Source organism: Ictalurus punctatus, chromosome 25, assembly GCF_001660625.3.
Source record: "Ictalurus punctatus breed USDA103 chromosome 25, Coco_2.0, whole genome shotgun sequence".
In the NCBI taxonomy this organism is placed as follows: domain Eukaryota; kingdom Metazoa; phylum Chordata; class Actinopteri; order Siluriformes; family Ictaluridae; genus Ictalurus; species Ictalurus punctatus.
Genome location: NC_030440.2, coordinates 19,524,082 through 19,538,945, shown reverse-complemented (window position 1 = coordinate 19,538,945; position 14,864 = coordinate 19,524,082). Strand labels below are relative to the sequence as shown.

At 38.7% G+C, this 14,864-nt stretch overlaps 1 protein-coding gene across 1 annotated transcript; it reads right to left on the bottom strand.

Annotated features, from left to right (window-relative positions):
• Positions 1-504: 504 nt before the first annotated feature.
• flrt2 (fibronectin leucine rich transmembrane protein 2) lies at positions 505-12,661 on the bottom strand. Its single transcript, XM_017456235.3, has 2 exons — positions 12,238-12,661; positions 505-6,398 (listed from the first exon to the last, which is right to left on the bottom strand). The coding sequence occupies exon 2, from the start codon at positions 5,994-5,996 to the stop codon at positions 4,002-4,004; it is 1,995 nt and encodes a 664-aa protein (XP_017311724.1). The 5' UTR covers positions 5,997-6,398; positions 12,238-12,661; the 3' UTR covers positions 505-4,001.
• Positions 12,662-14,864: the final 2,203 nt, after the last annotated feature.

Sequence of the window (14,864 nt, the reverse complement as noted above, 5' to 3'; positions counted from 1 at the left end):
TACGCTAACATTATAACTAGTAGTGTAATCATACGCTAGCATTATAACTAGTAGTGTAATCATACGCTAGCATTATAACAAGCAGTGTAATCATACACTAGCATTATAACTAGTAGTGTAATCATACACTAGCATTATAACTAGCACTGTAATGATCAGCTAGCATTATAACTAGCAGTGTCATGATGAATTTACTGTTTAAAACAGGATTGTTTATGAACTAGCATTATAATTAACAACCCAACCCAGGAACTAGCATCATAGCCAAGAGCTTAACTGTACAGCAAACAAGCTAAACCAAACTGCTAAAAAAAATGCTAAAACATTTCCATGATTATGAAATAATGGATATAAAAATTAATGATGTAAGTCATAACTGGATCGTTCGAGCTGAGTTGCTAATGTTAGCTCGAGCACCGCCTTTTGAAATCTTAAAATCTTTCTAAAGAAGAACCTTCTGCTGTTTTATTCAGAGGTTTAAACACAAGCACAAACTCACCACCGTTCAAATCCAAGTTCTTTATTTAAAAAAAAACAAAAACAAACAAACAAAAAACTTCGTTATGTACAATTTGTGCAAAAAACATTAAAGGTGTTGAGGACTACATTGTAAATTCATTTTCAAGGCACGTACATGACACAACAATGAGATCCTGAAATAAAATAAAAAAGATGAAGAAAAAGTGGCTTTGGTTGCAGTGGATCTCTCGGGTTTATCTGGTTTAAACCAGAATATAAAGGAAAGGTTTACAGGGTCGTGATGATGATGTTTTAGAGCTGGAGGTAAAGATAATAATCAAAATGCTAGAGATTTATAGACGTTATGGCTTTTTTTGTTTGTTTCTTTTCCCAAAATAAGCAAGTGTGTGTTCTTTAGTAAAATTAAATAATTAAATAATTAATAATTAAATAAGGATTGATATTGGGAAGGTTCCACTTCCTCTAAATGGAACTAAAGATTTGAGGACATACCAAAACAGCGTTTTTTTTTATTTATAAAAAAATTTTTAAACCCACCTCAACACCATTTCTGCTAATTATTCTGGTCTGGATCAGTGCAGACCCACCGAATAAACCTTCTACAAATAAATACAAAACATCAACATCTGAGTCACCAAGTCATTATAATGCAAAAAAAAATACCGCGAAATGTCTTTTCGGTAATTTCCACTCCTGCTTTCTTTCTCTGAAACTTTAGCGGTGCAGCTGATGATTAAAAACATTCGTCATGAATTTCGGAACAAAAAAAAAAAAAACAGTCTGGACTCAATCAGTGAACATTGGAGAATAAAATCCACCAGAGAGAGAGAAAGAGAGAGAAAGAAACAGAGAGAGAGAGTGAGAGAGAGAGTGCATGTGAGAGCAAGAGAGAGCGAGAGAGAGAGTGAGAGAGAGAGAGCGCATGTGAGAGCGAGAGAGAGAGAAAGAGAGAGAGTGAGCGAGAGCGAGAGAGAGAGTCTGTACAGTTTTATGAAACATGACGCGTTAAATCCACAGCTATTCGTTAAAATCCGCCTTCACAAAAAATACAAAAAAAAATAAATCAAAGTGGACGAAAGTTTCTGAGCTCCTGTGCTCACTTTCAGGAAGGGTGAGCATGATCGCTAAGTAAGCATGAGCTAGTGAGCCGTTAATCATCGTGGCTACGTACGAAGCATTGGTGCTTCTGAAAAAAGGAAGAAAACCTGGATCTAAGTCTTGATTTGAGACCAGTATGAAGATCACGTCGTTTACAGCGAGAAAGAAATGCTGCAGAGGTTAAAGACGAAAATGTCATCCAATTAGAATGTTCTTTTAAAAGATTTGATTAGCAAAGTGGTGCTAGTTTAGCATTTAGCAAAATCACATACAGTGAGTAAGTGCACAGTGCTGAACTGGTGGCTATGGGCTGCCATTACTTTAGCCGCAAAGCTCTAGAGTGGGGAATCAGCTCCATCATTATACATACGCAATAAAACACCTAGTGATGGAGTTCCTCTTCAATCCGTGAAGTTGATTGTTTTCCTATAACAGCACACCTCTACTTCTTTCATTTCTCTGATAGCACAATTTTTATTATTTCTCAAAGAACAACATGTCAAACTTTTAGGAAGAATTCAGAACTTTTTGGTGATGAACCGCACATCACTGTTTAATTAAAAAGTTCTGAATAAAATAAAGTTGTGATTTAATTCTCAAACACAGTCTGGTGCTGTTTGGAATGCGGGTCAGGGCGGTCTGAGAAAAATACTTCGACAGCCGCAAAAAGTCCAGTAGCTCTTTTGTCTTTCTTCTTTCTCAGAGACACACATCTGTTTTCGCTACACGAACAAAATACTTGTGGTTTTTTTTTACAGTTCGAACATGTGGACTTCGAATCACGTCTCCGCTCTTAACAATCTGACCTCGATGATGTTCACAATCTGGGTTTATTTCATAAAGGTTATTACCCTGCTGGCCTACAAAGGGTTAAATGCTTTCAATCAGCCTCTTCTCTCTCGCTCTCTCTCTCTTTTTCCTGATTCATTCCTCCAGGGCGAAAATAACCTCTGCATATTTCTCGTCCTTTTTCTTTTTCTTTCCTTCCTTTTTTTCAGAACCAGGGATTATGAGCGAGAGGGGAGAGATTCTTTGAACTTGACCCACGAAATAAAATCTTGTCAAAGCAAATAAAGTCAGAGAGTAACAGTGCATAATAAGGACTTCTCTATGGTGAAAAAAGATGGCGTCCCTAAGCAGGCGCCCCGGCTTGGAAAAACCAGCGCGGCATTAAAAATAGTTTTAATTGCGCTCATGCAGGGATCTGAAGGCAAACCAAGCTCTGGCACATAGCAACTGGGATTCAAGAAGCTTTTTTTATTTGCTGCCCCACAATTCATCATCCTATCTAAACAGCTGCCTGATTAAACTAGCACTTGATCAGTAAAAGCAAAACAGAGGAAAATCCGAGCCATACCTGTAACCCTGTAAGCACAAAGGAGGTAACAGAGAGATCGAGATTTCCGGAAAAGTGAAAGGCAGAAAAGACTATGTGAGGTGTCGACCTCAATATGGACCAGAAATAACATTGCTTTATGAGATAATAACACACCACAGACTCCAGCACTCGTTAGGAAGGGTGTATAATTTGTAAATCCACTAAAATAATTTGTAAGGAGCCTCCAGAGCGAGACACGCAGACCTTAAAGACCAGTGATTGAGTGTATGAGCTCATAGACACCTGCTCGAAAAACCTCCCGAAAGCCCAGCAGCCCTCTCTATGTTTGACTTTTTGTTTGACATGAAAATCTACACAGGACAGCAAGAACAAAAAAAGCAATATGAAATTAGTGGGATTGGATCCGTATCGTTTGGTTAATGGTTGAAAGAATCCTCCAGAGGAAAAAAAAACTGCCCTCTGGTGGCAGAAAGCCAAACCAAACACTACGCCAGCTTGTAGATCAACTCACAGCTCGTGCTCTTGGCCCCTCGCAAGTTTTTGCGGTGTTGAAATGTTGTAACCGTGTTCAGAAGTGACTTTCAGAAAAAGCTCATTTCCTGATCGACTGCTTCACTCCGCCACGTCGACAACAAGACCGCACAAAAAAAATAAAAACAGCTCCGCTCCTGTATTATTTTTTCCACTGCAGGCTAATCAGCGCTGTTTAATTTTCCTGACCAGTTTGTTATCTTAACTACTGTTTCACCGCAGGGGTTTGTATTTCAGTTCTTAGCAAGGTATCCACGTTCACACCCGAGAGGCAGAAAACCTGGACTAATGCACTTAACACCACTGACTTACACCAGGTCCACGCTAATTACAAAACCATTTGCTAAGAAAAATAAAAAACAAACCCAAAGCCGAACTCCACGTAATTGTCTGCAATATAAATTACCATGGGGGAATATATTCAGATTTAGATTTAGATATAAAACTGTGTGTGTGTGTATGTGTGTGTGTGTGTGTGTGTGTGTGTGTGTGTGCATTGTACAATCGTACAGTGAATGTTTATTACGTCTTTTTTTAAAAAATGATCATAGCATCACGTGTGGCAAAATTCCACACCAGGAACGTTGCTGCTCTTGCAATAAACAATGCTGTTGTTACTGAGGTGGCAGTCTCTGTATCCAATGCCAACGTTGGGTGTGTAAATGGGTTGGATCCTGAAATCGCCCTTTAGAAGCTGCTCATTGTTCAGCGGCACAATCTGAAAGCTGGTCTCGGTCATTTCCAGGATGGAGTTATCCTTCTTGGTGCCAGCTTCACAGTAGTCATCTTTTCTCCTGCCTCTGTTGTATTTCCATTTGGACGAGGAACAGGCAGACCTGCTCTTCTTGTGCATGTACCAGCAAAAGAGGCTAAGTAATATAATCAAAACAAGCAGCACAACGCCACCGATCACGCCAGCTAACAGAAACGTAGACGTGACGTCCTGCTGTGCCACCTGATCCGACTCAGACGGATTGTTGGAGTTTCTAGAGGCGGATTTGGTCCTGATCTCCGAACAGATCGTATCCTCTCCGGGTCTGTAACTATTTAAGGAATCCAGAATGTAAACGCAGATCCGGTACTTGGATCTAGGTTCCAGGTCGTACAAGTTAATTCTCCGTTGCTCTCCAGGGACAGTCCTCTCTTGGCTAATATCCATCATTAAATTCTGACTCCTCTTGACCCAAGTGACTTTGTAAGCTGTCACGGTGAAATAAGATTCCCAGCTAACCTCGACACATGTGCCATTCACGACATTCAAGGATATTTTCAAAGGGTCTTCATAGGGAGGATAGGGAGCAGGTGGAAAATTGGGCACCAGAGGCGTGGGATTGGTCGTGGTTGGGTGGAAAACTGTGGATGATATTGTGGTGCTGGGGGTGGTTCTGGGAAGGATGGTGGTTCTATGAGGCGGCGATGTGGATGGAGGTAAGCGAGTGAGCCACGGATCGATTTCAGTACCAGCTGGACACTGAAGGATGTCAAGGTTGAGTTCTCGGATTATCATGCCCTTTAGCTTCTCTGGTTGATGACATGTAAATCCGCGGACGTTCACGGAAGATGGCAAGGACTTCAGCCAAAAGACAATCCACTTAATAGCACAATCACAGCGCCAATGGTTGCTTCGAACATTGAGATTTGTCAGGCTTCTCAGCTCATCAAACACGCCCTGTGGTACAGTCTGTAGCAGGTTAGTCGATAGATCCAGTTTCTCAAGCTTCCTGAGCTCAGAGAAAACCGAAACAGGAATGTCTTTAATCTGGTTCTCCTGCAAGTTCAGTTTAACTAGAGACACAGAAGGAAGCAAAGGTGGCGGTACTGTGAGAGAATTACGGGATAACGTAAGCTCCTTGAGGTTGACCATGTTCTTAAAGGTACCAGGAGTGATGGAGTCATCCTCCAGAAGATTTCCATCCAGCAACAGCCGCTGTAGATTGGTAACATTTTGAAAAGCTCCTTCATCTATCTCGGCAATGCGGTTTTCATCCAGACGCAGTTCCGTAAGATCTGCTGGTAATCCGATAGGAACACTGCTCAAGTGATTCTTGGTGAGGAAGAGAAGCTTAAGGTTTACCGCTTCCCGAAAAGCTCCTTCCTCCACCCCAACTGTGGAGATGGAGTTGTCGTCCAAATGCAGTGCTTCCAGCTTGGGTAGCTGGGCAAGTGCTGCTCTAGAAATGGTCTGAATGTTGTTTCCCTGTAAATGGAGTATTTTTACATTTCTGGGAAGGTTGAGGGGGAACTCGTCCAGCTGGTTCCCGTACAAGTAGACAGTCTCCACCGATGCCACGTTGTGAAGTTCTATTGGAAATCCAGCGCTGTTGATCTGGTTGTCGTGGAGGTAGAGGATCTTGTATCCCTCCCCAATACCCAGAGGCACAGATGTTAAACTTCTCTCATTACAGTAAATGAATGTTTTGTCGCAACGACACTCTTTGGGACATGATGCAACGGGATCGAACTGCACATGCAAGCTCAGCAATACGGTAAACCAAAATCGAACAAATGAGGTCCAGTCATTATTCCACAGTCCAACTTGGAACTCCATTGTGGGAAAATGAGAAAGAAAGAAATTTTTAAAAAAACCTCAAAGCCACCCACAAAATCTGTGGTTTAAGGAGAAGTAAATCCAGCGAGGTGCTTTATAGGAACGCACTAATGCAGATTTCGCAGAGAGGAAGTCCAGGGTTAATCCTTGGATAATTGCTAGTCCTCCACCTCAGCACCACGGTCTCGTTTTTGAGGGCAGAGGTTCCGTGATTGGCGCCATCCATGCTAAAATATCAAAGCACGGCAGGACTCGTTTGGCCCAGAGCCTGTGTGAAATTGCAACGGCAGCCCTGGAGCTGAGAAGTTGAGAAGCCCACAACTCCTCCTTTCCTCTCTGTTACACTCCACTGGGTGTCAACCCAGGACAATTTCAGGCGGTGGGACATCTGGAGCCCAGGACCTGCAGGAAGAAAGAAAAGGGCTGATTAAAATTCAGCTTTTTTCTGTTTTTTTTTTTTGTCCGTGTACCAAAAGGAACCGGACGTTACAAAAGCTTTGGTCATCATTTAGAAACAGACATGAGCTCATTTTGACCTAAATAATTTACTTAAAAATTAGATTTGTAAAAGTCAAACACTTCCATCATGGCAGGACAAATTAGTCTGACGTCAGTAGGGAATTTCCGCTGAAAGACTTGTAAACACACGTATACAAATATTATATTCTCTCCAAGACTCAAAACGTGGAATGTTACACCATGTGGATCATCATAAATTGAAATAAGCATTTTAAAATAAACGCTAATCCCAACAGCGAGAAATTAAAACTGATGCAAATGTTTTCAAGGAAACCGAAAGAGATTTCAGTTGTTTACATTATAATGATATAATTATGAGAAATGTAGAACATTCTGATTAAAGGGTTCACAATAAAATATATGTTTGTCTTTGTGAAGCTACGATATGATATTCATTCAAGTTTATTGAGCACTCTGTTGGGAACCCTTAAAGTAGAACAATTTTAGGTGGTTAAGACCCTTTAAACACTTAAAGGTTTTATGTAGAAACTTACCATGTTGTTTCCGCATCAGAAAAGGTTCCAAGTCGAATCATTTTACGCAGCTAACAGCTGCTAGTTCTTTTTCAAAATTAGAACCCGTTTGAAATATATATATATTTTTTAATACATGAAGGTCATGGTAACTATCCAATCCATTATCCTCTTTTGGGGGAAGTCTTAAAGTTTCCCTATTAGAACAGGTTCCAAATAAAACCCTTTAATCATCTAATTAACTCTTTTTTTTATTTCTAAAGGTCATTTTCAGAGTTGATTACTTCAGTCCAAAAGTCACATCAATATTTAATTCAGGAACTCGAAACTGCTTTCAGGCGTGGAAGAATAAATTTGTTTCACAGATATGAACAATAATGCATACACTCTTAGAAAAAAAGGGTTCTTTAAGGGTTCCTTAAGGGTTCTTTAAGGGTTCATTAAGGGTTTTTAGCTTCCAAAATTGTTCTAATTGGTTGTTAATAAATAAATAATGTCCCAAAATTGTACCCCTTAATTATCCAATGAACCCTTGAAGAACCCTTGAATTTTTATTTTTTTTTTTCTGAGAGTGTGTCTATTTAGAAACTGTCAAGGTTCCAAGTCGAACCATTTTTGGAAGCTAAGAACCTGTTAGAGGGGAAGAAAGGGGGATCTTCACGGGTTCATTGGATAATTAAGGATTAAGGTTATTGGTTATTATTTTCTTCATAATATTTTCTAGAGCATTCCATGGTTCCAACTAGAACTCTTTTAGTAAGCTAAAAAAAAAAAACTTAATTATCCAAAGAACCCTTGAAGAGCCCCTGACGAACCCTTCTACCAAGACAGCCTAACAGTAAACTCCTGACAGGTCTTCGTTGTTAAGAAAATAATGAGCAATAATGTGGGGTTTGTACCTCACTCTTAGAAAAAAATGCTTCTTTAAGGGTTCATTGGGTGATTAAGCTTTGGGTCTTAGCTTTGAAGCATTGGTTCTACTTGGGACTTTTTCTGATAGGGAAACTACAGCACAGTTACTCTGAAGTCAGTAGGGAATTTCCACAGAAAAGCCTGTAAACACACATATACGCTTTCTGAGCCACAAAACATGGAATTCTACACAATAACCATCATAATAAAATACAACAAGTCACTACAGCATGTAACAACAACGGAGATCAATTAAACCTGACACAAATTTATTTGCAGTTCAGGCGTGGAAGAATAAATTCATATTAAACAAAATAATCACACTGTATTTACACTCTAACTGAAGTCTTGCAGGTGAAATGCCCATGGGTTCCTCATGTCATGTGTATATATTTTTTTCTAATTGTACAGTTTTGTGACTGGTTAAGACTTTGGTTGGGGAAAAACCCCCAGAATATATAGTGAAGGAGGGAGGCAGGAGAAGAGTGATGGATACCAGCTGTCAGATGGAATGGGATAGGAGGATAATTTAGCTGCTCCACCCGCTATAAACGATCGATACGCACTATTTATCCCCGTGCAGAGGATTTAAGAGTTGACCCAGGACTCAATATCGAGGTTTAAGTGCTTATCCACTGGCCCAGGTGATTGAAATATGGTTTAAGGTTGTGATGTACAGCGTATTAAAGAGATATTTCACTGGTTTGAACCTAAACATGGCATTAGATGATTCCTTTAATTATTTAAGAAATGCACAGATAAACTAGAAATAATTAAAACTTTATGAAGTAAATAAAGATATCTAAACATAGAGAGTATATAGTATCTCCTATATGTAATAATACTGTAAGTATAAATTAGTAGATAGTAGTATTTAAAATATTTTTATAGCGATATTAAAATTCGTACATAAAGGTGCCAATATTTAATTTTTGTATCATTAAATTTGCCTCAGGTATACTTTATTGTGTACGGAATAAAACACAACCGGGTGGAGGTAGTGGTGTCCGTTTATAGCTACATTAAAAATAATATGACCCTGGTTCTCACTTCCATTACAGCAGGTATAAACAGTCTGTCACACGTTTTTAAAGCCGGTAATGTGGAGCGTGCGCTGTACACGTCCCTGTGAACCAGCTGTTACTATAGGAACGATAACGTATCAGAACGAGTACATTAATATAAACCTGTGCGACTGTCAGAGACACTGTTCTAAAGAACTAATCAACACCTGAGTTGAACAATGCTGTGGGATAAATGACTATTTTACACGCTCGTATATCATCATTTAATACATAGAAATGTTTGTTATAGAACACCGCTGAATATTCAAATTTTTAAAAAAGTGCCAAGGTCAGTGTTAGGTCTGAAAATGTAATACACATTTCTGGGGGAACCCTTAAAAGTTCTATGTAGAACCCTACCACAGTGTATTTATCTCTCAGAACCCTTTTAGTAATTATCCAATGAACCTTTGAAGAACCTTTTTTTAAATTATTTTATAAATAAGAGGCTACACTTTAAGAGTTAGTATCCTTAAGGATTCTTCACTTATATAATAATATAATAATGATATTTATAATAATAATTAATAATAATATACAATATAACTTATATAATCAGAACCCTTTTAGTAAGCTAAAAACACTTTAATTAGATCGTGAACCCTAAGGAACCCTTGAAGAACTTGTTTTTCATTACATTTAAAAATGTAGACCTCTTAAAGATTGTACCTCTGGAAGAACTCAAAGGTTCTACAGAACCTTGCAACAGAGTATTTCCCTGTTACCCAGGGGTATAAGTAGAACCCTTTTAGGAAGCTAAAAACTATTCATTATCCAGTGGACTCTTAAAAAAGCCTTCAGGAAAAATTCTTTCTAAGTGTTTAAACTTTTAGAAATGTAGAAATATAGTAAAGAATCTTCCTTCGTGCCCATGAAGGAACGTTTAAAGATTCTACACAGAACCCTGCAACAGAACCCTTTTTCTAAGAGTGTACCAAGAAGGAATGAAGACCCTAAATGTTAAACTCCTGACGGGTTCTTGGTGTTAAAAAGAAAATAATGAGCATTAATTTGGCGTTAAAATGTTAAATTATAGATTTTATCCTAAACTAATAAAGCACAAAGTAATTATTGCAATGTACAAAATATATATAAACTGAATGCTTTGTTTTTGTTATTATTGTTAGCTATGTTTTATTATTATTATTATGATTATTATTATTATTATTATTATTATTATTATTATTATTATTTTAGTTATTGTTATAATGAGTGTATGTAAACAGGAGGAAAAGGTCACACAGCGGCGTTGACGTTGGAGTGAAGTCCCCGAGACGGCGTCCAGGAGCCAAGACAGCAGACGAGTTAGACGTTAAATAACGAGACGTGTGACCGAACTCGTCCTCCAGGTTCATCTGCCCACATCACAACCGCACATTTACACAATTATTTGCAAAACACACAACTCTAACGGAGCATTCTGGAAATTAAGGCAGTACGTTTATTCATATACTGAACTCGTCTCTGACTTCTGCATCACTGTACAGTCTTTATGAGTTACAAATGGTTTAGATGTCGTTCTGTGTGTGTGTGTGTGTGTGTGTGTGTGTGTGTGTGTGTGTGTGTGTGTGTGTTTGTGTGTGTGTGTGTGTGTGTGTGTTTAATTTTTAAGTCTGGAAGAAACGTGGCTTCTAAGCTTTTAAATCAGGAAATCTGGAAAACAAACAAACAATTAAACAAAATGTTCTAAAATTAAACAAAATGTTTAAAGGCACTACGTCCACGTTCTCAAGCAGGTCTAAAGGACCAATATTTTCTTCTTTATTTACATCTTTTTAAAATATTCATCTCAAATATTCAGTGCATTACAAATATATTCCTGCTACCACACACTCATCACTTTAGATTATTTTTAGTAATAAATTGTATAGTATTTTACTTTAGGTAGACTGGTGTGTGTTGTGTTGTGGGTTGGATTTGTTTGTTTTTTTGTCTTTTTTTGTTTTGTTTTTTGTTTGTTGTTTGTTTGTTTTAAGGTTGGCTGCAGGTTTTATTTTTTTTTATTTCAGATTATTTCTTTTCTTTTTAAATTCATACTACTCTCTCAGTAATAAAATCACTAAACTGTACTTTTCTTTTTTTTTCCCATCGAGGCCATGTGTTTCGTGCGTGTCTTTCTTTAACTTTTAGAGTAAAACTTTAAAGTTGTAATAATGTACATTAAATTAGTTTCAAAATGGAAAGAATTACACCAAAGTTATAAAAAAATTAAATAAAAACATTCCTTATTTACATTAATAAATCATTTAAATTAGTTTAATCATACTGGTTTGGATTAGTGAAATGCTTTGGATTTTTTATGCTGGATATAATTTACATTTTCATTTAATTTAATTCAGGATATATTTTATTTAATCTTATTTAAATACATTTTACTATTATTTTTTATTATTTATATTCGTATTACTTGACAAAACTAGATGATAAAAAATATTTTATTTTGGTTAATTGATATAATTATATGACAAAAATTTGACAAATTTGATAAAACATGATCATTTTTATTACTTTGTTTATTATTTGACACAATAACATGATTACAAAAATATTTATAATTACTTTGTTAATCTGTGAATGAGACACAGGAGGGTTTCATAAAAATACATTTGAATTAAAATAGAAATATGTACTTTAATCCAGATGTTTTGGTCTCATTTCAGTAAATACATTGATGTTGATGTGTACTATAGTACTGTTGATACAGTAGTACAGTAGAGTAGGGTATAGTATAGTACAGTACAGCACAGTATAGTATAGTATAGTACAATATGGTATAGTACTGTACAGTATAGTATAGTACAGTATAGTAGGGTAGAGTATAGTACAGTATAGTATAGTATATTATAGTACCGTACAGTATAGTAGGATAGAGTATAGTACTATATAGTATAGAATAGTATAGTAGAGTACTATATAGTATAGAATAGTATAGTAGGGTATAGTACAGTATAGTATAGTACAATATAGTATAGTACTGTACGGTATAGTATAGTACAGTATAGTAGGGTAGAGTATAGTACAGTATAGTATAGTATATTATAGTACCGTACAGTATAGTAGGATAGAGTATAGTACTATATAGTATAGAATAGTATAGTAGAGTACTATATAGTATAGAATAGTATAGTAGAGTACTGTATAGTATAGAATAGTATAGTAGAGTACTGTATAGTATAGAATAGTATAGTAGAGTACAGTAGTATAGTATATTATAGTACCGTACAGTATAGTAGGATAGAGTAAAGTAGAGTATAGTATAGTATGGTGTCCTACCTTTCTCCTCGCGCGTGCACTCATCCAGCTCACACTTCTGCACTTTATCCACTCAGTAATTCCTCTGTTCTGTTCTTCACGCGCTCTGGAAATCCGCTCCGGTTCGGTAAACCCGGGTGGGTAATGAAAAGGAGCTCGCGCTCTGTGTCGGACACCTACACATCCTGTCTTCTTTCTTTTCTTCTTCTTTTTCTCTCTTTCCTCCTTTCCTCACTCACTGCGGCTCCGGTTCTGCAGATCCCCCGATAAACCGCGCGCGACCCCTTACCGAATTCCACAGCGAGCGCGAGACATGAGAGAGAGAAATATACAAGAAGAATGAGAGGAAAAGTGGAGAAAAAGTGTCGGAGCTCCGGTCTTCACTCCTCCACTCTCACTCTCACTGTCTGTCTCTCTCACTTCTAGATCCCTCCTCTCTCTCTCTCTCTCTCTCTCTCTCTCGTGAGGAATGCGTTTCCGCTCCGCGTGAGGCGCTACAGAGAAAAATAAACAGAGAAGATAGATAGATAGATAGATAGATAGATAGATAGATAGATAGATAGATAGATAGATTTTAAACCATTTGAGTTGGTGTATGTGAGGATCTATTTTAATCATGTCTATAATTTTATCTCATACTTTAGATTTGATATTATATATATATTGATCATGTGAGACAGATGGACCGGTGTGAGTATTTCTGTAACTGTGGATCTCCGGGGATTTTCACCCACAGCAGTCTCGGGAGTTTACACAGAATGGTGCAATAAAGAAAACACATCCAGTCATCAGTAGGTCTGTGAACAGAAACATCATGTTGATGAGAGAGGTCAGAGGAGAACGGTCAGACTGGTTGGAGCTGACAGAACTCAGATAATCACTCTGTACAATCATGGTGAGCAGAAACACATCTCAGAATGCACAACACATCGAACCTTGAGGAGGATGGGCTACAACAGCAGAAAACCACATCAGGTTCCACTCCTCTCAGCCAAAACAGAAAGCTGAGGCCGTAGTGGGCACAGGCTCAAAAACACTGGACAGATGAAGACTGGAGAAACGTAGCCTGGTCTGATGAATCTCGAGTTCTGCTGGACTCCACAAGAGCTCTGAAGGTGTGCTGTGGTATCTGGCACCAATACATTAGCAGCAGATCCTTTAAGTCCTGTAAGTTGCGAGGTGGGGGCTCCGTGGATTGGATTTGTTTGTCCAGAACATCCCACAAATGCTCGATCAGATTGAGATCTGGGGAATTTGGAGGCCGAGTCAACACCTTGAAATCTTTGTCATGTTCCTCAAACCATTCCTGAACAAGGTAGGTGATTCGTGTTAAAGTAACATCCACATGAATGCAGGACCCAAGGTTTCCCAGCAGAACATTGCCCAGAGCATCACACTTCCTCCACCTGCTCATCTTCTTCCCATAGTGCATCCTGGTGCCATCTCTTCCCCAGGTAAGTGACACACACACCCAGCCTCCACATGATGTAAAAGAAAACGTGATTCATCAGACCAGGCCACTTTTTTCCACAGCTCCATGGTCCAGTTCTGATGCCCATTGTAGGAGCTTTCGGTGGTGTACAGGGGGTCAGCATGGGCGCTCTGACTGCTCTGCAGCTACGCAGCTCCATACGCAGCAAGCTGTGATGCTCTGTGTGTTCTGACTCCTTTCTATCAGATCCAGCATGAACTTTTTCAGCAGTTTGTTCTATCTTCTGTGGGATCTGACCAGACGGGCTAGTCTTCTCTCCTCACGCGCATCAATGAGCTTTGGGAGCCCATGACCCTGTCACCGGTTCACCGGTGTCCTTCTTTGGAGCACTTTTGGTAGGAACTAACCCCCTGCATACCGTAAACAACCGGTACAACAACACCTGCTGCTCTGGAGAAGCTCTGACCCAGTCATCTCGCCATCACAAGCTGGACCTTGTCCAAGTCGCTCAGGTCCTTACACTCACCCATTTCTCCTGCTTCCAACACATTCCAAAATGTATTAAAAATGTAAGCTGTAAGAAAGATGAAGTTAATAAACACAGAGTAAATGTGTATATGTTAAACATATATAATAGAACATGAGGGTCTACAGGGACTGAAAGTTGAGTAGAACAGAATGTTTATAGAACCTTTCCTGGTATGCAACTTGAATTAAAACGTCAAACTTCAGCGATCACATGCTGGAATAAAATGTGACGTGTGCGGTCTGAGAAGCCAAAGTCGAGGGCCATGTGTAATTTACTGTAATTATCACGTTTGTGTCGTGAGTGTCAGAGTTTTAGATTCCATCACCAGAAAATGTACACAAACATGTGTGTGCCCACAACACCGGTTCTGTTCCTGCGTTCTCCTGTTCTCCACCTGACCGCTACACCAACATCACCAACATCTTGTGTCTATTAAAATGTTTCTCTGTGTGTGTGTGTGTGTGTGTGTGTGTGTGTGTGTGTGTGTGTGTGTGTGTGTGTGTGTGTGTTGACTTTACGTTCGGGACATTCCTCCTGTGTAATGTGATCCTCAGCACTAAAGAAAAAAAGAGAGAAAAGAGCGATAGGCCTGAGAACGGCGGCTGCAGAACGGTTGCCATAACAAGCCTGAGGAACACGAGGAGGATTTTTGTCATTCTTCACATATGTGGAGGTGGAAGAGCTGAT

Excerpts from the sequence above, each read along its gene's own strand:
- flrt2 (XM_017456235.3), bottom strand. The coding sequence starts at position 5,996 with ATGGAGTTCCAAGTTGGACTGTGGAATAATGACTGGACCTCATTTGTT.